Here is a 26,070-nt window from a genome sequence, read left to right on the forward strand (position 1 = left end):
CCAGTTTTTAAAACAGTGTTTATGATTTTACAGGATGTGGCGAAGAATTGTCTGGTCCTTTTGGCTCCTTCACCAGTCCCGGGTTTCCAATGAGGTACCCCGACAACAGAGAATGTATCTGGCACATACAAACCTCCCCAGGGAGTAGCATCCAGATCACCATTTGGGAGTTCAATATAGAATACCATTCTACGTGCAGTTATGATGTGCTGGAGGTAAGGCCTAAAACTGCTACTGTCCCTCTAGTTCATTTAAGACTATAACAATAAGTTAGAATATACTAGTACTGGTATAGCACTACATAAATAAGTTTATATATTTCTCTACAACACTGGTAAAAATAGAAAGCATATTAAAAAAAAGTCATTATTTATGGTATACTATATGAAGATATTACATTTTGTAAAGGTGAACTGTATTTTTAAAGTGCTACTCGGTGCTAGTCGATGCTAGTCCAGAAAGTCACATTTGTTATATTGATAACAGGCAACAATATATTCCTATGAACGTAATAGACCTAATAAATACAGGCCATGTTGTGTTTCTTTTGTTTTCTTATTTAAAACACTTTGGATTTGTGTTATTTTTCTATTTAAGGATATGGACAATTAATTATAAAATGTCACTTTGACAGGCTGGGGTCTATTAAGTCATTTTCTTTTTCTAGTACAATGAAGTGTAGTGACTAAAGCTGGCCACGCGCCACAATCTTTCGTGGGACCATCAGTCGCACGAAAGATCATTCCAACCCTCCACTGACATTTAGGGCTGAATCGTCAGATATGGAGGTAGAAACAATAGGATTTCTACCTCCTGTCGATTCAGCCCTGAAGGCAGATTTTGCTCAGGCGCCTTCAATGGCGACTGATCAAAATCTTTTAACCCGCCTGATCGGCGAGTCAACTGATATCAGCTGCCTTCTACGATATCAGTTGCCTCGCCGAGTTGCCATACACGCACCGAGGTTTCATACAATATTATCGGTGCGTATATGGCCAACTTAAGTGCCTCTAGCCTCAGCTTTTAGACCCTCTTCTAGTTCAATGCTAGAAGATTTATATAACTGGCACGCACCCTTAATAGGGACAAAATGAATGCCTACAAACAAGGTGCTGCTACTGTCATGGTCATCATTGGCAAAACCATGGGCAAATGAATGGGAAGACAGAAAGCAGCTGCATCAGGCATTGATTACAAGAACAAAGGATGCAAGAGTTCTGTATGAAATACTATCTGATCACTGTTAAATACAGGGCACCTATGTGCACTACATTTCCATTGATTCTGTACTTTGAGTCCCAGTAAGATATGTATTATTAATAACAATGGAAAGAGCTGGGAGGCAGAAAGGGGCTACATTTCCCATCATTTCCCACTTCTAATCAACAGTGACTCTACACAAGGGTCCAGCAGGACTGAGTTAGTGCAGGGAGTGTTCATGCACACTTAGTTTGTCTTGTGTTTATTCAAAGAATAACAAAAACATTTTTTATACTACACAGAAGGCTGAACTTGTTTTTAAAACTAACTTTGTTGGGCTTACAGTAAGCATCATGGGAATGCACTGCGTGTATAATTTTTTTACACTTCCACCCATAGCACAAAGCAGTCAGTTTCAGCTCATATTAATCTGCATGCTAGTCAGCCACGTAAATCTGCTCTTCCATTGCTCAGAACTTTGGAATGCTGAGTTAAATTGAACAATAAATAGAGCTAACAGGGCAGAAGCAAATGATAAAAGCAGATTAAACCATCGGCTGCACTAAGGGTACAGTGCACTCTAGCAGAGAACACAATCACGGCATTGAAATTCTATTTACATGCCATTGCATTTCATTGTCAGAGTTATACCCTTTCTGGGTTTTTTTTCTTGGAATGTAAAGATTTTTTTTTGGTATTTGTGCGGCTAAAAGAGTTTTAACCTATTTTACATTTTAGCATTTAGAAGCAGTGTGAATTAGTTGTGTAGCTCTTCATTATGTGCAAAACTTTTAGTTTAGGGTAAAAGATTTATTTATAATGACTGTATCTGCCACAGGGTGCCAATTATTAAATTGTGCCCTGCATTGACTACTTGCATAGGCACAGAAGTAATTATGGAGCTCCTGTTGCTCCTGTCGGGGTTGGGTAGGCCAGTGAAGTTAGCATTCAAGTTTGGTCTTGGCACCCCCTACTGGCCTTTTGCCCCAGTCACGTATTCTGCATGAGCTGTGAGTAATGCAGGGGCCAAGGCACCCTGGCACGCTGTGTAAACTTACTACACTGAGCTCTCTTTATTAATACCAGCCCCCCCCCCCCCCCGCATGCTGAAGGCCTTGGCCAGATGGGCTACTGAACACATTGCAGAACAGTAGCCAAAAATGCTGAGCAGGGTCCTTAGATGATAGCGACAGCATGAAGCCAAGTCCCTGAGTTTTAACAGAGACATTCTGTGGTGAAAACTGCAGGAAATATTTCAGAAGTTACACCAGTTAGTGGCTGAGGGAAAATGAACCCATTATATGCATTGCCAGCTATGACCAAAGGTTTGGGTATGGCTACACAGAAGATATATTTGTATTCTATGCTGTCAGCAAGCCTATTCCTTTAGCCTCCCCCAAGATATGAGAAATTTGGGGGCTCAATTTTCAGCACATCCCTGCCCATCCTGTGCTTGAGCTGCTCACAATAGCAAGCAATATTGTATATAAAAGTATTTGATACCTCTGTTTAGCTGTTTTTATAAAAATTTGGCTGTATTTTGGGTATTAAAATAATATAGTGTAGTTAACTTGTCTTTCTACCCATGCACAAGAAAGAGGTCTGAACAGACAGAGGCCTGAATTAAGGGAAAAGTAGGGTTATTTTGGCATTAGTTTAACCCAAGGTAAAAAATTATTTCTGGTTCACTTAAAATCATATCTCTAAATCACTAAAAGACATTTACAGGACCACAAGTCTATAACCTGCAAAAGAAATGACTCAATAATAATAAGCCCAAAATATTGATATTAATATTAAAGCCGAAGGCCTCTGTGAGATGTTGGTAGTTACTAAGCTGTTACATTTGTTGTACAGGTGTGGGGGCCTGTTATCCAGAATGCTTGGGCCAAGGGGTTTACAGATAAGGGGTGGATTTCCATACCTTCTAACTACTAAAGAAATCATTTAAAAATGTATTAAACCTAATAGGATTGCATTGCCTCCACTAAGGATTAATTATATCTTAGTTGGGATCAAGTACAGGTACTGTTTTATTATTACAGAGAAAAGGGAATCATTTAACCATTAAATAAACCCAATAGGGCTGTTCTGCCCCCAATAAGGGGTAATTATATCTTAGTTGGGATCAAGTACAGGTACTGTTTTATTATTACAGAGAAAAGGGAATCATTTAACCATTAAATAAACCCAATAGGGCTGTTCTGCCCCCAATAAGGGGTAATTATATCTAAGTTGGGATCAAGTACAGGTACTGTTTTATTATTACAGAGAAAAGGGAATCATTTAACCATGAAATAAACCCAATAGGGCTGTTCTGCCCCCAATAAGGGGTAATTATATCTTAGTTGGGATCAAGTACAGGTACTGTTTTATTATTACAGAGAAAAACTAAATAATTTTTATAAATCTTTGATTGAAATTAAGTCGAAATGGCCTTCCTATAATTCAGAGTTTTCTGTCAAATAACAGATCTCATACCTGTATTAAGTAACTACTTTATAACATAAAATGGTTCCTGCCCTAATGTGGCTTTAAAACCTGTGCCCAAGAAAACAAGGCCAAATAGCATAACATACTAGAGAATGGCTGTATAGCAGAATGTCCTTATTTTGTATTTTTTCCCCAACTCAGACATGCAAGACTTGTGGGTTTGGTTAAGGGGTGTAGAAAGTTTTTATACTCTCCAGAGTACCAGAGTTCAACAAAAACATACAAAACATACATTAATTCCAATAAAGAGGTACGATTATTGGGAGCAATAGTTTTTAAGTTTCAGGTCTAGACTGATGTATGTACATTGAACCATACACAGCAATAGAATCAAGTCTTTGAATTAAGAGCAAAAACCAAATAAACAATATAGCAGCGCTTAATTAAATAGGGAATTACTGTATGCACCCCCTAATCTAAGGATATTACAAGTCATGTAACTCTGAAGGGACTTCTAATATTATGTGACACAAACGACATCACTAAGCACCTATAATAACTGATGATATTACTAAGCACCATTTATAAGGATATATTTTACTGGATATTCATGACGATTGTATAATATACATTATATTCTGATGAAAAAATACTACTTATTGCAGTTTCTACAACTTTTACACACAGTGTGTTTCAAAAAGGGCCGAAATCAGTATGACACATTTATATTTTGGTAGTGTTCCCCTTATTTATCTAATCCTATGATTATCAAGTTTACAATTATACTGATGCAAAGCAAGGAAGTCAACAAAGTATAGGTTTGTAATTACAGCCTTAGTTGTGCATATAAGTTCTTTCATTATGCTTCTTTTAATAATGAGATTAATATATGTTAGGTACTGTATCTACAAAAATGCAGCTGTGGGTTTATGCATATCGTACTGTTGTTTAATGTGGGAAATTTAATGGCAATGACCAGTTTCCATTCCAGTCCTGTCCAAGTGTACAGAACTTGCTGGCAGCACAGTGGAACTGAATGAGTTCCCAGCTGTATTTGCCAAGATGCTTTCTTAACAAAGACTTCATTATGTCCTAGGAATGAAAGCTAGGAGCTCCATGTTCTGGGAAACCAAACATATATCTAGTTGTAAAAGTAGCAGTTACTGGGCCCAGCACCAAATTAGGGCCCCATACACCAAACCAATGACAATGACCAATGTCAGAAAAATTTATTGAAATTGTACATCTTTTAGGGCATTACTGGTCCCACCAACAGGCACTACTTCCCATATTGTCTCCACTGAGAAATAGCTTTGTATGATCTACTTATGTTTATTTCTTTTTAAATCAGTCAAATGTGTTCCTCAGATGGTTTAACTACTGGGGTGACTATTTCAAGAATAATAGCAGATTAGTTGGGCATCCTGTTTTGAATATAGGGGGAAATCATAGTTTTAATTATCCTATAATTTTACTGTGATTCACACAAAATCTCATGTTGTATTTTCAGCATATCGTTGCTATTGTCATTGTAATTTGTATCATTGCCACTGCCCTACTAGTTATAGTAGGCTATGCAAAATATATAAGATATGCAATAAAACATATTTCTTTGGACTTATCATTAACTGCCAATGTCTCTCATCACTTCAGATTTATGGTGGGCCTGGAGTCTCCTCTCCAAGATTGGCTCAGTTATGTGCCCCTAGACCCCAAGAGAATCCCTTGCAGGTCTCTAGTACTGGGAATACAATGACAGTCCGGTTCAAGACTGATGCATATGTCAGTGGCAGAGGATTTAATACTACTTGGAGAGAAATTCCTGGAGGTAAAATTCAACAATTTTGGTACACTTAAATATATTTATCTGATAAATATCTGATATGATATATATCTGATATGATAACTCTATATTTTATTATTCTGTATTCAATTTTTAGGTTGTGGGGGAGTGTTTCAGGCCCCTAATGGGGAGATACATTCTCCAAACTACCCCAGACCCTATGAAGACAACACAGAATGCTCTTGGGTGATAAGAGTTGATTTTGGACACCGAGTTCTTCTAACTTTCAGAGATTTTGATATTGAATCTCATAGTTCGTGCAGTTTTGACAGTGTCACTGTAAGTACTTACTGTAAGTTTATTTATGACTGAAAAAGGAACGGTGGGGGAGGGAGTTTTGCTACTGCAGTCTAATCTGAAAAATAAAAGCACCATCAGAAAATAGAGGAGGTGCTTCAAAATTGATGCAAGATTCACTGATTCCAACTTTGCGGCTCTTTCTCATGCAAAACTGATGATAATCTTCAATAACTGTAAATGTGTTTGTGCTATATAATTTCATTATAATAAGAGCGATCCTCAAAGATTCAGTTTCAAAGTCTGGCTTCTTCTAGCACACTGGAACACACATGTGGAACAGAATGGAATGCTTGTTATGTGGCTGTAGAAACTGGGATGCACGCACAATGTAGTGATGCCAGAACAGAACAGCAGAACTTCAGTCAGTTGTAGACTTAAATACCCAGTTTTAGAATGTCTGTCCCACACAGACAATGGGTCTCTTCAGATATGCAGTTATATAGAATCCCCAGTATGTAGCTAGAGTATCAGTAAAGAAACAGTAAACTCATTTAGATGTTACTGGTTACTAATGTTGCAGTCAGCCCTATTTCCCTCCATGGGGGTATGTGATGTGTTCCATTGTTTGAGAAGGACACATTTCCAACACTTTGTTAAATAATATACACTCCAAAGTTTTCCCTTTATAAACTGGGACCAACTTCTGTTAATCAGGCGTTATATAGTATTTTACAATAAATACATTCTTGCAGCCATTGCGAGATCATTCCAAATTCTTTGTGTGGGATTTTGCTGTCTTTCTACCCCAAAAAATGTATAGTTAAAAAACCAATTAGCATTTAGCATTGCACTACATGTGAGTGCAAGAGCACTAAGGAGTGCCACAATGCACAATGCCCTTACTGTACCAGCGGCACCTGAGGAAATTACTTGTGCAATCTTCAACTAAGTCATTTAGTATCTATGCAAGTGCATGTATTTTCAAAAACAGGGGTTTTTAGTTACATGTTATGATCATAAAATTAACAAGCCACAATAGCACATCAGGATATACCCCACCATTAAATGGAGAGGTGTCAGGGTGCCAAAACCACATGAAAGTTTGGTCATTCTTCCTGCAGAAGTAGGGCAATGACACATGGGGAGACTTGCCGCCCGCATTAAATATTTGATACTGTTGGCAACAATGCCTTGTCCTTCAGTAATAATAAATTACATTACTCACAGCGATTCAGCCTGAACCTCCCTGCATTGTTGCATTTCATGAGAACAGTGTCTCCTGACCAGGGCACAAGCCTCTTTCACATGCTTGATCCTCCCATGCCATTAGCTATTAGAAGGAGACAGACAGCCAAGACCAAAGCATTGGTTTCACAGCCTTAGTTCTTCCCCCGCTTGCGGCTTTTAAGGAGAGTTAAGCTTCAACTTGAATAGTTCCTACATGACTACCCAGCAAGTTATTTATATAAACTGTAGTAGAGCTTCTAACCAAACAATTATTATATTATCAAAAAACCAACTTAAGAAACTCCCTAACGGGTGTTCCACAACAGACTTCAATTAACTGCACCGTTATTTAGTTGCCTAATTGGACTCACTTAGTTAACACAGAGTTTTAGTAGATCGTGAAATTAAAATTTAACCTTTATTAATTTATAATAAAACTTACATAAGTAATAAATAGAAAAGAAAAAAGAAAATCCCATTAAAAATAGCAGGGGGTATATCAGAGATCTTATCAGTTCTCCAGGGAGCATCAATTGTTAGTTGCTATTTCACTGAGGCTAACATGAGCCTCAAAACAATGTTACCAGTTTCAAAAGCAAACAGAGTTGTATCAATTTCTCTCCAATTTCTCTACAGCATTGTAGTAAAAGCACCCTGGAACTCCCACGTATCCCATACTTTATAGGATGATGGGACAATTGATATATGCTACAATACTTGTTTAGATATTATTACTTTGTTAAAGGGAGCGTTACTAATATTACAGGAGTGTTGTAGTAAAAGCACTCCAAAACTCCCGTTTTTTCTAGCAAGCATTAATAGATTTTCTTTCTCTGTCTGCTGTGAAGGTAGTTACATTTGTAACTAATTCGGTGAGGGACTTTCCCTACTACTTTCCAGTTGCAATTTGAAGTGGAGAGAAATTGATACAACTCTGTTTGCTTTTATATTTAAATGCATCCAAAATCCTTGCAATTTTTTGTGTAACTGAAAAATGGCACTCCCCTTTTGCTTTATACAATTAAGAAATCAATTTGTAAAATACATAAGATTTTCCTTTTCTAGCAGCTGTGGCGGATGTGTAAGTGTGCAGGTCTGTGTGCAGTATTACTGCCATGCCATACACATGGGAAATACAAATAGCCTAGGAAATCTGTGTGAGGTTTCCCTTCCTCCCTGGTGGGAGAAGTTTTGCTTCTTTGTTGCTTTTACAGGCTTTGTGATTTCCTGTAGGGTCAACCCCTAGGCTTTTGGCATCTCCCTTATCCTTTAATGACAAATATTATCAGTGCTCATTATATATATAATTAAAGCACAAACTGGGTATGGGATGTATTATTAAATAAACCCTTATCTAGAAAGCCACCTAAAACCTGGCAAAGTTTTGATTTTTTGCCAAAAAACACTTGCAAAAGAACAAACACACATGGGTTTACAAAACAGGATCAGGGTAAAAAGAAAAGCAAGCAGAAAATGCAAGTGAACAGACTTGCCTTACATTTCCTTACACCAGCCCCTAAATGTTAACCCTTGGGCGAATTACCCCTTTAAGGGCTCATAATCATGCAGTGTTGTCAACAATGGTTTTTAGTCCTATGAATATATTCCCCTACACAAGCTCAGACATCACACATTACTTTTGTTTACAGGAACAAAGAAAAACATTATGTTAGCTCTAACCATAGCCATAAGCTTTATATATGTGTGCTATATGTAGGCAGCAATCCTCTTATTTTATTTAGCATCTGCTACCAATTGCACCAGAATATACAAGAAGTTCTTTCATCTCTATAAAACCTGCAATATGTGCTTTATACACAGCTGGCAGGAAAATAACTCTTAAGACTTAAAATGATGTGCCCATCAGTCCCATGTTACCGAAACTACGTGCATATAAAACTATTTTCATTGCTTGTGATTTGTGTATTTTTTCCATTAGATCTCATTGATGGCATGCACATACAGTATATACACTCTGCTTGTTTATAGACAATGTAGAAGAAGGCACTTCATCAAAAGAGAATTTTCTGCTACCGAGGGTGACTTATCTCTTCAAAGTGCCTTTCCACCAGCAACAATACGAATCACCAGTGGAAAGGCTTACACATCGCTCCGACTTTCCAGTTGCCTGCAAGAAACTTTGCTCAACTTCGTAAAGCTGAAGCGATGTGTAAGCCTTTCCATAATGTCAGTTAGGGTTTATAGTGGAGTACATGCAAATACATTTTTTCGCTATAGATACTTATTAGTTAAGTTAGTTTGCGTTATCCGTCATTAAGATCCACAGGTAGTTCTTGCAGTAAATGAAAAAGACATATGGTGTACAGACAATCTAATGCATTTCACACACAAATGCACTTATTCATAGACAATGATTAAATGCATTTATGCACAAAACATGTGAGGCTTTCTGTCCACCTTTGTAATAAAGTAATACTTTTTCATTTACTATAACAACACCTACTCATGGATCTGTGAGTGCCTGCTATAATTCTATGGTATGAATTACCTGCAGGTCTGGGGTATGTGCACCCTGATCCCACATTTCTACTTGTGAGCCTTATCTACTACCTAAGCAATGTGCACATATTAGTAGTTGAACATATTTCTTTTGCAGGTTTTTGATGGACCAGACAATGAAGCTGATCCTCTAGCTGTTCTTTGTGGAACCCAACTGCCTGCTGCAATTTCATCAACTCAGAACACAATGTTTGTCAGACTGAGGTCAGATGGAAGTAACCAGCACAGGGGATTTAGTGCCAAATTTACTGAAGGTGATTACCTCTTAATCAGCCATTTTCCATTATATGATGGCCACATCCAATATAGTAATGTAGTTAGTAGGTAATGTGTGACATCTGTTACAAGGCAGCCAGAACTCTAGATGTTGCTGTGACATCTATAAGATCACAGGAGTGTTATAACTTAGGGCATGGTACCTGATGAGGGGTTGTTGAGCCTCTACCTTTATTGAGATACTGCTGAATAAAGTGTTGAAAGTAGTAAAGGGCTCAAGGTTAAAGACCTTCAGCCACCCAACAGTTTAATGCTTCTGAGACTATCTGTATGTATGTATGTATGTATGTATAACTTTATAAAGCGCCACAAGGGTACGCAGTGCTGTACAATCTTACAAAATACAAAATTACACACAGGGGGGACAAGTATTATAATAAATAAATATTTATATGTAAGAAAGAGCTCCCTGTCTCTCCAAGAGATTTTACCAGTGGTTTTTAGACTCATTTGCTTTCATTCCCTTTTTAAAGCCCAGCATTTGACCAGGACCACAGTTATTTCATAATAAGGTTACAAATATATTAAAATATTGCTCTATGAGCCATTATGGCAAAGTTTCAGTAATATACGTGACAACAAAAATCTTGGTCTAACTGAACTTAAGTATGGGCATTCAGAAATATTTAGGACTTAAAATGTGCATTCTAACTAAATATGTCCCTAATTGGCCTTCATGCTGGTCCTTCCCTAGCCAAGGCCCTAACAGAACTAGTCTCAAAGTGTGGGAAAGATTGGTGTTAATATACCTCTTGTCCTACTGAGAACTGGTTTCAATGATATGTGAGGCCAGAAGTAAAAGAGAATTGTGGACTAAGAAAAAGTAAATTGTGCTGTTCACAAGGTACATTTACCAGGTAAATTCTATGATCCTGTGTTCAATTTAGAAGTGGAAAGAACGTTGCACTAAACAAATTCATGTAAGAGGGACCACAGTTGCTGGGTCCCAGTAAGGCATGTGTACACTTACATTTCTTACTGAGTAAGGTAAGCTTGAAGGAATGTTATAGTGCAAAAAATACATTTTACCTTAAAGTCCATACAGATTTCTAAAATGAATCAGGATAATTTTTTAGGTTCTTTTTGGCTCAATATGTTATTTGAATAGAAGATGAGTTTAGTTACTTTGCTAATGTATTTAACTATCATGCAATTGAGTGTTGTGTTACTGCAAATAATCCTTATGTTTTATGTAAGAATGTTTAAGGAATTAATTAGTTATTCCAGTAACTAAGATTAAAAAAAGAATTTGTATATTAAAAACACATTGCTTCTCACCCTGAATGATTTCCTTTTTCATGTAGCTTGTGGAAGTTTAATCACGGCAGATTCAATTGGCGCAACTATTTCCTCTCCATTGTATCCTGCCAACTACCCAAACAATCAGAACTGCATGTGGATTATCCAGGCCCAGGAACCTTGTAAGTCACCTGAAACTGTGCCATATTTTTAAGGAAATCAGTTCAGTAGTATGACTTTGTTCTGTGCAGCTAAAAATACTCAAAAAAGAAAGTTTAATGCAAGCGTTATAAAGAGGTATAGCAACTGAAATGATGCCATACTGTGTAACAGTGCCAAACCCAAACACTGCTTATAGTATTAATGTATGTGTGGTACCAGTACATCTGGCCTAGCTATCATCAACTCATTGTCTGTTCTTCTTTTACATGTCAACCCCCTGCCCTGGGTTCTTAAGTGAATGGAAGCAAAGGGAAGGATGGGGACATATACAAAGAGCAACTTTGTTTTGGCATCACACTACTTTCAAAGTGTACTATGGCACAACATGAATATTTGTTTCCATTGAAACAAAATATGAAAATAATATGTTTAAATGGAGTGAGCAATCTGAGCAAAACCTTTGTACCATGTTTGTAAACCCATCCACACCAATTCATGACTGGTTAAGAATAAGTGGTCAAGGGTTTCTCTTCCCCCCCATCCCAACCTTTTTTCTTCCACCAACCCTGCCATGTTAAAAGGCTAGCTCTAACATTTTTATGCACTCTTCAGGTTTCAAGATATTAACAGTTTTCTTTTTATATTTATGAATTTGATGCAACATCGCCACCTGCTGTTCATTTTGGTTGGTCAGTTAGAAAAGGAACATCTTGCTTCTCTACTTAGAACTGACCAGATACATATCAGATGACTCGCTAGCTTTATTTTCTAACATCACAAGACTTTTCTTTACAGGCCAACTTAAAGGAGAATTAAATCCCCTAGGTACAAAAGCCACCTCAACTGCCCTTCATGGCAATGGTGTATCAAATGTATTATATTAGCAGATAAAACTGCTAATATTATGAACATTTTTTAAACATAATAATTAAGTAAATCGCAGAAGTGCTTAGAAATGTGCTCTGAGCAATTTTACATTCATTTGTTTAGATGGATTACATTGTGATTATCATTATTTAATACATAATTTAGCAATTATCTGCCTTTGGTCATCCTTTTAATAATGTACTGTAAATATTTTTAGTAGATCTTGGCTTTAGCATTATAAAAAATATATTTGTTTGGCATTACATGTCTTGTTCAAATGCTACATTGAGGGGCCCTTTTTTTATAGCTAAAACTTAATTTTTTCGTGGAAATTTTTTTTTTTGCCATTTATTATTTGTCAAAACCACAAACAACACTAATACAAAACTTCTCCATCTAAAAGCTGTCGAGGTCATGTAGCAGTCAGTGGAAGTTGACCAAGGAAAATTCTACCAATCTCTATTTAATTTGTGGTTTTAGAGTTTTTCTGGGTTTTAAATCCACAGAGATTTGTAGGAAAAAAGTAAAAACCATTAAAAATTTGTGGTTTTTGTGGTCTTTTCATTTTCTGCAATTTAATTTGTTTGGTCTTTTTTAATTCGGATTGTTTAATAAATGACTAGACATTCCTGGTTTTAGTGGAAATGAGCTTTGTGGTTTCAAAAACCTCAAAAAACACAAAATGGGCCTCATATTATTTTTTTCATGAATTTCTTTTTCTCCCCAGATAATCATGTCACACTTTCTTTTACGGACTTGGAGATTGAGTTTAGAAACGATAATTGTACATTAGATTATGTTGAAATTTTGGATGGAAATAACCCTGATGCACCTGTTCAAGGTATTTTTTGTTTTTGTAATAAAGAAGAGACCCATGGGCTTATATAAATTTTATTTGACTGAAAAGTACCAAAACTACTAAATCTTTGAATGTTTGTTCAGTACAGGTATTGGCCAGTACTTCTTTTGAATCCATAACAATTACATTTGCTTGTACTAGATATATACCGACTCAGTGGACTCAAAATGAGAAATCTAATATGGCCAGCCTCTTTTAGTGGTCAGTTTTGTCCTTTTTGATTAAAATTAGCAAATCTAATAGGCTGTTAACTTTCATTTGTGTATCATTAGTTGACTTGGATGTACTACAAAGTACTGATTCATTTGTATAAAATCATTTGGCCAAACCACAGATTTGAGCCTAGTGTGTGTGTCCAAACTGCACACAATCTTGTTGCTTAGCCCTCGGGCCAAATGATCATAATTGTCAAAAGTTGCCCTGTATGCCGCTAGCTATATACTTGTATACTGGTCACTGGTATTTTTAAGACATAAATGTGCATAGGTTTCAGGTATGATATTCAGTGCATAGGTTTCAGGTATGTTATTCAGTGCATAGGTTTCAGGTATGATATTCAGTGCATAGGTTTCAGGTATGTTATTCAGTGCATAGGTTTCAGGTATGATATTCAGTGCATAGGTTTCAGGTATGTTATTCAGTGCATAGGTTTCAGGTATGATATTCAGTGCATAGGTTTCAGGTATGTTATTCAGTGCATAGGTTTCAGGTATGATATTCAGTGCATAGGTTTCAGGTATGTTATTCAGTGCATAGGTTTCAGGTATGTTATTCAGTGCATAGGTTTCAGGTATGTTATTCAGTGCATAGGTTTCAGGTATGATATTCAGTGCATAGGTTTCAGGTATGTTATTCAGTGCATAGGTTTCAGGTATGTTATTCAGTGCATAGGTTTCAGGTATGATATTCAGTGCATAGGTTTCAGGTATGTTATTCAGTGCATAGGTTTCAGGTATGATATTCAGTGCATAGGTTTCAGGTATGATATTCAGTGCATAGGTTTCAGGTATGTTATTCAGTGCATAGGTTTCAGGTATGTTATTCAGTGCATAGGTTTCAGGTATGATATTCAGTGCATAGGTTTCAGGTATGATATTCAGTGCATAGGTTTTAGGTATGTTATTCAGTGCATAGGTTTCAGGTATGTTATTTGAACTTCAAGAACTATAGGAGCTTCTAGTTTCAGCACCATACATGGTGCTTGCTTTGTTATCTGTTTTAATTTGCAATGTGCTTTTTTTAGGTCGATACTGTGGTAGAACTATTCCCCATCCTATTACATCTTTCAGCAATGCCCTTGTTGTAAAATTTGTATCTAATAACAGCACCAGTGCCAAAGGCTTTCATGCAACATTTGCTGCTTCAACATCAGGTGAGAACAATATTAACTGTTTCTTTAAATGTATGTTGTGACATTCCATCCAGACACTGTCTAACCATGTAAATGTGTGAGTAATTTCTAATTTTTTGAAAGCATTCCTTAAGGTAGTCTGAGGTTCAAAAGGAAAGCAACCTATGGGACTACCCAAAAGTCCCAAAATTCTCTGGAAACCTATAGCTTGCTGGATTTTTTTCAAAACTAGCAGCGTATACAAAGAAGAATTGGTTGACAGATGCAGTTCCACATGGAGAATAATCCCTGCAACATATCATCTCAGTCTATTAGAGAAGGGTGTCAATCCCTCAACCTTCCCCTTCAGGGAACCACACAGAACCATTTAGAGTAAGGTTATCCTCCATCACTGCTCCAAGAGCTGTCCCGTATGCATGTGGATAAGAGTTTTGCTTCACACACAAACTAGTGTCATAATAACTGAAAAGGAACAGAATAATACAGATATTCTTGTAGTAAAATAGTAGGTAAAAAAATGAACAAATGGTTCTATTACTTTGGGTCAGATATCTGGTGAACCATATTTTGATCTCTAGTAATTATGTCAAAAAGCTATGGCTACTGTAACTGTGCAAGATATCAGATGAGCATTAAACTCATTTTGTTAATATTCGTATTTTGTCATTTTTTTTAGCATGCGGAGGCACTTTACATATGGAGACAGGAGCCTTTAACAGCCCTAGCTATCCTGAGAACTATCCAGCTAATACAGAGTGTGTCTGGAACATTCTCAGCTCTCCTGGCAACCGTCTACTGCTGTCCTTCATGTAATTCCACCTCCATTTTGTTCTGCTATATTGGCCTTAGAGGAAGGAAGTCCTTTGTCTGGCAGGAAAACTGTTTTAACATTAGAAAGATAACAAAGCCCTGAAGATCAGCTCTCATTTTAAATATCAAAACATTTCATGTTTAAATGAGTCTACGCATTTCGTAGACTCATTAGGAGTGTATAATTTTTTATTTTAAATATTCTGAATCAGTTTTACTAAAAAAATAATGGGATATACCAAATTAAATGTGTTTTAGTGTCAATAGGATTTCTACCTCCTTCTGCCGATTCAGCCCTGATGGCAGATTTTGGTCAGGCGCCTTCTATGGCGCCCGATCAAAATTTTCTAACCTGGCCGATCGGCGAGTCGACCGATTTCAGCAGCTTCCTGCGATATTGGTCGACTCGTAGTAGAAACAATAGGATTTCTACCTCCTTCTGCCGATTCAGCCCTGATGGCAGATTTTGGTCAGGTGCCTTCTATGGCGCCCGATCAAAATTTTCTAACCTGGCCGATCGGCGAGTCGACCGATTTCAGCAGCTTCCTGCGATATTGGTCGACTCGCCGACATGCTATACACGCACCGAACCTCGTTTCGTATGATATTATCGGTGTGTGTATGGCCAGCTTTAAAGCAGTGTTGAGAATTGGATCAGATAAGGAATATAACAAAACCAAGCAAGAAATTATTCATGACTGAGGTAAACAGGTAAATTACTGTCAATTGCAATGGGTTTGGTGACTTGAGGCACAGAGTATGCAAGCTGTCTAAAGGGCTCTTACACAACTCTACTGTCATCACAGTATTCTCATTGTAATTAACATTGTGATTGTGGCAAATTGCCACAAAATGGGAGACTCACCTAAAATAATGTTATTTTTTGTTACTGGTCCTTTGATATAGTTTTGGTGGATTTAATTTTTATCCCAGAGAACCAAGAAGCACAGCCAAACAAGTAGATAGTGCTGTGGAAATATCTTTCATGCAATCTGCAGTGAATTGCCTGTTTAACTATTGATAAATATCCTCTTAGTGTTTATAAAGGGTACTTTATATTTATGAGGCAATTCAGTTATTTCCTTAGTTTTGCACGTCAAGAACAGAGAATGATTAGATAGGCTGATTTGCCCATCACCTGAGAGGTAACACAGACAAGGATCTGCAGCAGAAATGATCTCCCCATATACAGGCAAACTCATATTTCTCTATATACGTACAAATCACTAAAGCTTATACAGGAAAACTAAATGCAGAGTAATTTATTGGCAATAAATTTATACTTTTCCTAATTTTCTTTTTTTTCTTTCTACCCAAATGTAGCACTTTCTCGGTGCAGCACAGTGACAGTTGCTCTCATGATTACTTGGAAATCAGGGAGGGGAATGAAACAGGGTCATTAATGGGGCGATTCTGCGGGGACATATTGCCAAGCAACATCACAACCATTACTGGACATATTCTTTGGATTAAATTTGTCTCAGATGGTTCTCTCAGTGGTTCTGGGTTCCAGGCCACATTCTCACACTGTAAGTATGTAAACAATGTTAGAATACAATAAGAAAGGGACTTATTCAATAAAAGATTTGATGCAGTGCATGGAAACTGTAGTGATTCTATAGAGTCACGGTTGCATTAATAAATTTACATTAGAGCATGTGTCTGGCTTAAGTACTCTCATTTACTGCCTTGAGGTAAAAGTCAGAGCTCAGAATGAGATCACAGGTATAATGACTTGTGCTGGCTGAGCTTCTAGTTTAAATACTGTATAATACCCTTGTCATCAATATACCATTAATTAAAATGTATCTTCACTATTTTTATCATTTCATATTTGGTTGCCTACATTGGAATCTAAATGTCAATTTTTGTCAGTATTTGGAAATAATATAGGAGGCGATCGTGGCCAGATTGCTTCTCCACTGTGGCCTAGAAATTACCCTCATTATTCTAACTATCTATGGAAAATTAATGTGGACTCCTCGCAAATAATTCAGGCCAGAATCCTGGAAATTGACATCGAAGACCATTCTGGATGCATCTATGATAAGCTAAAAGTAAGGCTAAGACTATGGGGCACATTTAGAGCTTAATGTATAACAACTCTCCTTCCTTCTATTCATTCCTACGGGATTTTTAGAAGCATATTTATCAATGGGTGAAAGTTAGAATTAACCCTTTGATAAATGCGCTTCCACACAGCCCCCATTATCCTCATCTCCCATTTTATTGTGGCTATTTGTCCCCATCACATAACTTCAACATGGTTCCACTTTATTTATATATAAATAGTCATAGTAAGTACTGTGCACAACAACACTTTGTAGGTGAAAGAATGACAGAATAAATCATGCCTGCATATAAGTGGAGAGAGAGTACAGGTGTTCAGTACTTAGGTTGACTGTCACATACACTATACAACTAAAAATCATTAATACTATATGGGGTATATTTATCATGCTGTGTAAAAAGCGGAGTGAAGCATTACCGGTGATGTTGCCCAGGGCAACCAATCAGCAATTAGATTTCAACAGTTAGAAAACCAAAGCAAAGCATCTGATTGGCTGCTATAAACAACATCACCGGTGATGTTTTACTCCACTTTTTACACAGCATGATAAACATACCCCTAAGTATTCCTGCTTGGTCAGTAGTACAGATAGAAGCCAGCTCTGATGGTCTTTATTTGGGCTTAATCAATGCACAGTGTATTAAAGTACGCTGGACAAGAAGGTCCATAAATACCCTTTTAGTCCCCTGTACAAATGCCTTTAGACTTAAGGTCACATATACTTGTCCTACTACTGTAAACAAGAACCCACAGACACAGTAATGACCCCCCAGTGTGACGTCTGGACTCCTTATTACGATAACAATTGTCATATCGAAACCTGCAGAGACAGTGGCAGCAAATGTCATAAACACAGTCACACATTAATAACTGGATCTACCTAGGACTGCGTTTTATTTATAGAACATTAACCAGAAAGCCCAGCATTATATCTGAAGGGGATACTGAGTAAACAGGAACTGATCACATCAATGCAAATACTGTACTTTTCACAAAGTAAATAGAAATATGTAGGAAAAATACAGCATTGCCTTTCAGAGAAGAGGGTAGATATAGTGCATTCTTTGGAATTTAACAGCCTTTAGTTATTAAACCCATATTTTGACCATTACTGGTGTTCCCTAATTGTAATACCAAAGCTATAGCTAAAATTAATCCAACAACTTTAACTAATAATAATATCACTGTTATATTTCAGATTTATGATGGTCCTGACACTCACTATCATGTCATTGGCACATACTGTGGAATAACTCCGCCCCCTGACATATTCTCTTCAGGAAGTTCAATGACTGTTCAGTTTACAAGTGATAACAGCATAAACATGAAAGGATTTCTTCTTGAATGGTTAGCTGTAGATGCATTTTCTGAGAATTTCCCTACCATAGCTCCAGGTAGGATTATCAGTATAAAATCAGGGATATTAACATCTATTTATTATTATTACATGTTTGTCTATAAAATGCCACCCCTTAATTCGCCTTGCAGAATTCATTAGAAACGGACTGATGAAAACCAAATGTGGCTTATTAAAACTGATGTGAAATTTGCCATATTGAAATGTGTTATTGTACTCACATTTTAGGAAACATATAGTCATTTGATTGATTTTGTTGCTTTAGGTATTAAAATGGCTCAAATAAGTCAGCTAACCAAAGGCAGATGAAAGTCCTTTTTGCCCTAGTTTTGCATTAGATATAACAAATATCCTATTAGCCAGCTAAAAAATATTTTCTTTTGATGCATAAGCACAAACTCTTCCATATAGTCTACACATAGGGGCCCATTCATTAAACCACAAATCTTCGCCAATTAAAAGCACAATTGGAAAAAATTTGGAGTAAACAGATAATTTCTGATGTGCGAAAATTGAGCAAAAATTATTTTCTTGGTTGTATGAAAATATTGTGGTCGTGATCCAAAAGTCACAAAATTTTCGTATCCAAACGATCGTAAACAGCGCAAAAACATTTCTGGCTTTGAAACTTAAGTGCATGATTTAGGAAGCCTCCCATAGGACTCAATGGCACTCTGCAGCTCCAACCTGGCCCAAGGAAAGTCTCCCATAGGGCTCAATGGCACTCTGCAGCTCCAACCTGGCCCAAGGAAAGTCTCCCATAGGGCTCAATGGCACTCTGCAGCTCCAACCCGGCCCAAGGAAAGTCTCCCATAGGGCTCAATGGCACTCTGCAGCTCCAACCTGACCCAAGGAAAGCCTCCCATAGGGCTCAATGGCACTCTGCAGCTCCAACCTGGCCCAAGGAAAGTCTCCCATAGGGCTCAATGGCACTCTGCAGCTCCAACCCGGCCCAAGGAAAGTCTCCCATAGGACTCAATGGCACTCTGCAGCTCCAACCTGGCCCAAGGAAAGCCTCCCATAGGGCTCAATGGCACTCTGCAGCTCCAACCTGGCCCAAGGAAAGTCTCCCATAGGACTCAATGGCCCTCTGCAGCTCCAACCTGGCCAAAAGAAAGTCACAATACAAAAGCTTGAATGAATTCCAAAATGGTCGTAGTCTTTGCGAAAAATACGACTTTTCCGTGGTTCACGAAAACCACAAAAAAGTCATACTATTTTAACGATATTATCGTGGTCATTACGAAAAGTTCTAAAAATGCGAAAAATTTGTGGTTTAATGAATGGGCCCCATAATGTATACAATTATAACTTATATACCAAATAAAATTGCCGCTAGAACTACAACTGAAATGTACCAAATAGTGTACATGGGGAAACAATACTTTTCCTGGATACTGAAAGTATCTGTTCACCAACATGACTTGATCTGTCCATGCTGCTGGGGAACTGTGCTTGTGCTGGAGGCAGATGGAACTTTCTTTTATAACCCAGTACAGCAAGTGAATCAGCCAACATTCATAGCTTCCTATGCAAGATGGCTTCTTAATGGAAAACCCATTTGATAAGAAACTGAACTTCTGAACTTTCAGCCTCAAAAAATCTATTTTTGATGAAAACATGTCTGAAAGGTTAATTATAGCATACATATAAGGCCTTTAAAGATGTTGCAGAAACATACACTCAATAAATTCTGAAACAAAGCAAAGTTTGATCAGATTTACTTATTTTAATGCAATTTTAGGTGCTTGTGGTGGAATTCTAAGGACAGGAGATACACCATTGTTTTTGTTCTCTCCTGGATGGCCAAATAACTATGCTAGCTACCTCGACTGCACCTGGGTTATCAAAGCTCCAGGATCAACGGTGGAATTGAATATTCTATCTGTGGATATTGAAAAACATCGAAGTTGTAATTACGATAAGCTTGTCATAAGAGATGGTATGTGAATTAAATATAACCTTTGTTTCTTGTTCTCCCTTCTCGTCACTGTAGTCGAGGTAAGGTGAATAAGCAGAGCATTTACACATTGACCATTAAACCATGAGGCTCCAAGCATCTGAAGAAAAAGTGCTTATGGAATTTAGAAAGTAAGAATTTAGAATGGTCAAGCCTGAGCACTGGATATTTTATTTTGGGGAGCAGTCTTCATTCCTAGGCCCCATAGTGTTTATAGCATCATTGAAATTTTAACCTTCTGTTCTAAAGATTCTTGTAACGCTAACCATATGCAGTGTTTCCAAAATTAATTAAACAATACCAATTGTTGAACTCAATAGACTTAGATCTTTTTTTAATAAAACTTACTTAAGTGAGGCTTATTTATCAGTACACTGTTTTGCAAATATTTTTATTTATATTTCTTTAGGCGACAATAACAACTCTCCACAGCTTGCTGTCGTTTGTGGAAAGGGTGTTCCTGGACCAATCAGATCTTCTGGAGATAGCATGTTTATTCGATTTTCAACTGATGGATCTGTATCTGGCACAGGATTTAATGCATCATATCACAAAAGTAATTATGGCATTGCTACACATTAGGGAACACTGGATGTTTCTCCAGCTGAAGTCATTTCATGAACTGCTTTTACCGTATTTTGTCTATTTGTTTTTCTTTGCAAAATAACCTAGAGTACCACATAAGGGGGTTTATTAGAAAACATATTTCACAAAGAAAATGACAGACAGTCAGTTCTTTGCAACTGTGTCAATCCTGCCACAAGACACAAAATACAAGTTACAGTTACAAATACAGTTGCCTCTGCTAAAATACACACATGGAGACAATTATCAGTAAATTATCAGCATTGTCTATTTTGTAGCCACAAAAAGTAGCTGCTACAAGTAGCTCCATGTGTCTTCCCCCTAAAAACTCTTCATTAGCTCTGCTCTTTAATACTGGACTTGTCTTTCTGTATCTAGAACACTTCCTTCCTATTGATGACTACTGAGAAGGTTTTAGTTTAAGATGTAAAAGGCCTAACATGCAGTATTATTTATTTCCATCTAGGCTGTGGTGGCTATTTACATGCAAACAGAGGATTGATCACTTCTCCAAACTACCCTGAGCACTACAGTGCAAACCTGAATTGTACATGGCACTTCCTAGTTACTAGTGGCTTTACTATTGCTGCCCATTTCGAACCAACATTTGAGATTCCAAACAGTGATTCTACATGCGGCACTGGGGATTATTTAGAGGTGTGTGTATATAAACAATATTTTAAATAATAGAAAAATGTTTTAGAAACTCAGCAAGAAAAAGTAATTTTATGCTCAAATACTTAATTATTATAACATTTCTACTCTTACATTAACATTCAGTAGATATCATGCTAAATCTATAGCTGGGCTAGTGGTAAGTGCCTGTCTAATAGCTGTGTGCATTCCCTAGGCACTTGGCCACATGCATACACTATGAGGTCCATTCATTAAACCACAAGTTTTCGGCAATTAAAAGCACGATTGGAAAAAATTCGGACTAACCATAATTTCTGATGTGCAAAAATTGCGTGAAAATTCTTTTCTTGGTCGTACGAAAATATTGTTGTTGCGATCCGAATGATCATAAACTGCGCGAAAACCTTTTTGGCTTTGAAACTTCAATGCATGACTCTGCATTCAATGCTCCAACCTGGCCAAAAGAAAGTCACGATACCAAAGCTTAAATGAATTCCGAAATGGTCTTTGCAAAAAATACGACTTTTTCGTGGAAGTTAAAGGAACAGTAACATCAAAAAATTAAAGTGTTTTAAAGTAATTAAAATATAATGTGCTGTTGCTCTGCAAAAAAACTGGTGTTTTGCTACAGAAAAGCTACTATATAAATAAGCTGCTGTGTAGCCATGGGGGCAGCCATTCAAGCTGGAAAAAAGGAGAAAAGGCACAGGTTACATAGCAGATAACTAGTAGATAAGCCCCATATAATGGGGGTTTATCTGTTATCTGATGTGATTATCTGATATCTATATGTGCCTGTGCCTTTTCTCCTTTGAATGGCTGCCCCCATGGCTACACAGCAGCTTTATTTATATAAACTATAGTAGTAGTACTGGCAAAGACACCAGTTGTAGCAATGCAGGGCAACAGTACATTATATTGGTATTACTTTTATACACTTTCATTTTTTGGTGTTACTGTTCCTTTAACAAAAACCACTAAAAAGTCATACTATTTTAACAATATTTTTGTGGTCATTACAAAAAGTTATAAAAATTAGAAAAAATACAAAAAAAAAATTGTGGTTTAATGAATGGGCCCCTAAGAGTAGGATTTACTAGCATGGGTGAGTATTTCTTTAAGGCTATGCCAGATAAAAAATATAATTTGCTTGGAAGCAATGCCCACTGCATGTAGTCAGTTTGTTGGACAGAAGGAAAGGCAAACCACTCATTGGGAGTCATTTATCAACACTAAGGGGCAGATTTACTAATCCACGAATCCGAATCCCGAAAGGGAAAAAATCATATTGGAAAGGAAAATTGTGTGACATTTTCGTCGCCCTCACGACTTTTCATATTTGTCATGACTTTTTCGGCGGCGTCGCGACTTTATCGTATTTTGCGCAATTATTTCGTCGCCGTCGCAATTTTTTCGTATTCCGTGATAGTAAACGTCGCGGAGAATATACGAAAAAGTTTCGACGGCGACGACAAAGTCGCAAAAATACCGATCATTACGAAAAAACACATTCGGACGCCTTCGGACTGTTTGTGGATTAGTAAATCTCCCCCAATCTGTTTACTGTTACTAACAGTAACTGTTTCATTCATTTCTTTCAGTTGGCTCCAAAAAAAAAATATTTAATTACTGATTAGTTGCTTTGGGCCAGTGCCTAATTGCGAATTCCTCCAGTGTTAGCAAATCATTGTTCCAATACTTCCAGGCAAAAACAAATAATAAAAAAAATAATGTTGACAAAAATATATTTTGTGATCTTTCTGAATCCGAAGAATAGATCCAATTCCTATTTCAGCTGTGAAAAACAAGACTGCAAATAAAGAATTCTTGCTTGAATGACCTCATACAAATGCAGGTCAGGCACTTGACCTTTCAGCAAAATCCATAGCAAGCAATGGGGATGATTCAGTTATAAGTGTTTCTTTAGATTAGATTAGATTTCCTTAAATAAAACAAATAAAACGGAATTGTAATAAAAATACAGTTCAACATTTGGAAAGAAAATTTGGATTAATTTTATTCATGAAAGATTTGCCTCTAGAAGAACTTGGTGAAGATGCTCCAAAGATTTACTAACATTCCCATGTACGTAATTATACCCACATATACAGAATTAAGCAAAAATGGTATGCTACAGGCAAATCTTTTTTTCTGTACTTAATGTACCTCTTCTTTCCACCCCCCCCCCCCCACCAAATAAATAAGACAAAAATAATAGCCTGAACCTTGTTTCATTGTCATTTTTGTTTTTCCAGTTAAAAAATGGTCCTGATGACTCATCCCCTCCTATGGGCACTTCTACACGCAACGGAAAATTCTGTGGCACCAGCCCCCCATCTACAATGCACACCACTGATAATGAGATGTTTGTTCACTTCGTTTCTGACAACAGCAATGAGGGCAAAGGCTTTCAACTAAAATATGAGGCACTAAGTTTGGGTACAGTCCTTATTTTGCTTCCTCTGCTGCTTGCAAGGTCTCTCCAGCTTTTTAGGTCTAAACTGTCCAACTACTGAGTAGATAAGTTTGCCACTGAAATGAAACTTAGATCCAAGACCCATTGTACCAGATCCGGATAAGCCATATCACAAGTCATGGACTATACGCACAAGAGTCTTACCCAAAATTTTTTTATTATAGTTCTGTGTATCTGAGCTACTTAACAAAGAACTTGCTAATATTTTGTACTAGATTTACTAATTTAACCTAAATATGATATTATAATAAAGGAATTTGAATACCAGAAAAACTAGAAAACTAATATTTCAACCTCTCTTCAATAAATTGATCTACGTTGAAAGTAAAACTAGTTAAAGTAATACTGCTATCTCTAAGCTAGAAACAGTTTGTGCTGCCCAGGTACATACTACCTGTTACCTTTCTTCGCTATGGAATACATCTCAGGCAATGGGAACATGTGGTATATTCTCATTTCCACCATGGCTAAGCTGAAGTTAAAATCCTACAAGCAGGAGGTAATGCTTTGTTCAGAATGCAGCACCTACTCTCAGTCAAAGCTACCAGCAGCTCCCATATAGATGAAAATAAGGAGCACAGACAGCAAATCCAATAGCTGTAGGAATGAAATATTTTATAGTGGGTGGACAAACAAGAAAAGCATCTTAAACTACTTTTGAACCATGCAATTAGTTTAGAATGGCAATCCCCAACCAGTGGCTCATGAGGAGGTACTTTTTTAAAAAAAAAAATCCTGACTTGGAGATAAGATTTGGTTCCATAAAAAACAAGTATATTATCTCCTGTGGATTGCCAGCCCACATAGGGGCTACCAAAAAACCAATTACAACCCTTATTTGGCACCCCCAGAAATATTTTCCATGCTTATGTTGCTCCCTTACTCTTTTTACATTTGAATGTAGCTCACGGGTTAAAAAGGTTGGGGATCCCCATTTAGATGCACCAGTATTCATTGAACAAATGTGGAATGGCAGTGGATGGGTGCCAATTGAAGCGTCTTTTTTGGTTTGGGGATTTGTAAACCAGATTATGTGCATCTTTAATTACTTGCTACCTGATAATCTGTTTGGGATTGAAAGATTACATAGGGTCATTATAATCCCACCATCATAGTGGTTTTAATATGATGAATTCTTTGCACTTTTTGACGTTTTGCTAAATCCTTATTACCAAAATCTGGCTTTTCACAACCTGCCAAATGATGCAATGGAAATATTCAGTGGGAAAACCCATTATAATATTATTATATAGGGCCCACATGCTAAGCAAACAAAAAAGAAAATGCAACAGCATCTGTCCATAGCATGAATTCATGTAGTAAGCAGATGCAAATGTTGCCTTCTAGAGATGTTTAATAGGTTAGAAAGGTGAGTTCTCCTGTGCCATCTGTTTACCCCACTCAGTTGTAGCCGCGTAGAGTGTCTCTGATGGACAACATGGTTGTTATTTATTTATATTTCCCACGGTAAATCCAATAGGAAGGGGTTTTGCCATAATTGCAGTCGTGCTCTTCTATGGCAGTGATAGAAGCAGCATAATTGGTTCATACCATCCACCCAATAACAGGCAGCTATTTTTTCATAAAATATAAATAAGAAACCACATTTATACTGTATGGAATCAATGCAATATGGAACCAACTATATTGTCTATATCTTTCTTACAATTACAGGCCAATAGCAATCATAAAAGCAATATATCTAATCATCGATTCTGTATGTGACCATGATATTTTGCTTTTTGCTGTTCTTTCTAGCTTGCGGAGGGAGTATTTATATAAGTGAATCAGATCCTTCTGGATTTGTGACTTCCCCCAAGTATCCTGAGAATTATCCAATGAATGCAGACTGTGTTTGGATCATCACTGTACCGAATGGAGAGGCCGTGGAGCTGGAGTTTAAGGAACAATTTTACATTGAACCTTCTGAAAAGTATTGATATTATTGCATATGACAA

General features: G+C 37.1%; 1 protein-coding gene across 1 annotated transcript in view; it reads left to right on the forward strand.

The window, feature by feature from the left end:
• cubn (cubilin) overlaps nt 1-26,070 on the forward strand; it is a 116,709-nt gene that overhangs the window by 57,380 nt on the left and 33,259 nt on the right. The window contains exons 29-44 of the mRNA XM_012965626.2: nt 34-215; nt 5,287-5,461; nt 5,574-5,755; nt 9,561-9,717; nt 11,044-11,160; nt 12,735-12,848; nt 14,110-14,238; nt 14,894-15,026; nt 16,351-16,556; nt 16,903-17,084; nt 18,297-18,492; nt 20,200-20,397; nt 20,825-20,971; nt 21,467-21,657; nt 23,892-24,075; nt 25,871-26,045. Coding sequence (XP_012821080.2) covers nt 34-215; nt 5,287-5,461; nt 5,574-5,755; nt 9,561-9,717; nt 11,044-11,160; nt 12,735-12,848; nt 14,110-14,238; nt 14,894-15,026; nt 16,351-16,556; nt 16,903-17,084; nt 18,297-18,492; nt 20,200-20,397; nt 20,825-20,971; nt 21,467-21,657; nt 23,892-24,075; nt 25,871-26,045 — 2,668 coding nt within the window. The remainder of the gene's footprint in view (nt 1-33; nt 216-5,286; nt 5,462-5,573; nt 5,756-9,560; nt 9,718-11,043; nt 11,161-12,734; nt 12,849-14,109; nt 14,239-14,893; nt 15,027-16,350; nt 16,557-16,902; nt 17,085-18,296; nt 18,493-20,199; nt 20,398-20,824; nt 20,972-21,466; nt 21,658-23,891; nt 24,076-25,870; nt 26,046-26,070) is intronic.

Source organism: Xenopus tropicalis, chromosome 6 (genome assembly GCF_000004195.4).
Source record: "Xenopus tropicalis strain Nigerian chromosome 6, UCB_Xtro_10.0, whole genome shotgun sequence".
Lineage (NCBI taxonomy): Eukaryota > Metazoa > Chordata > Amphibia > Anura > Pipidae > Xenopus > Xenopus tropicalis.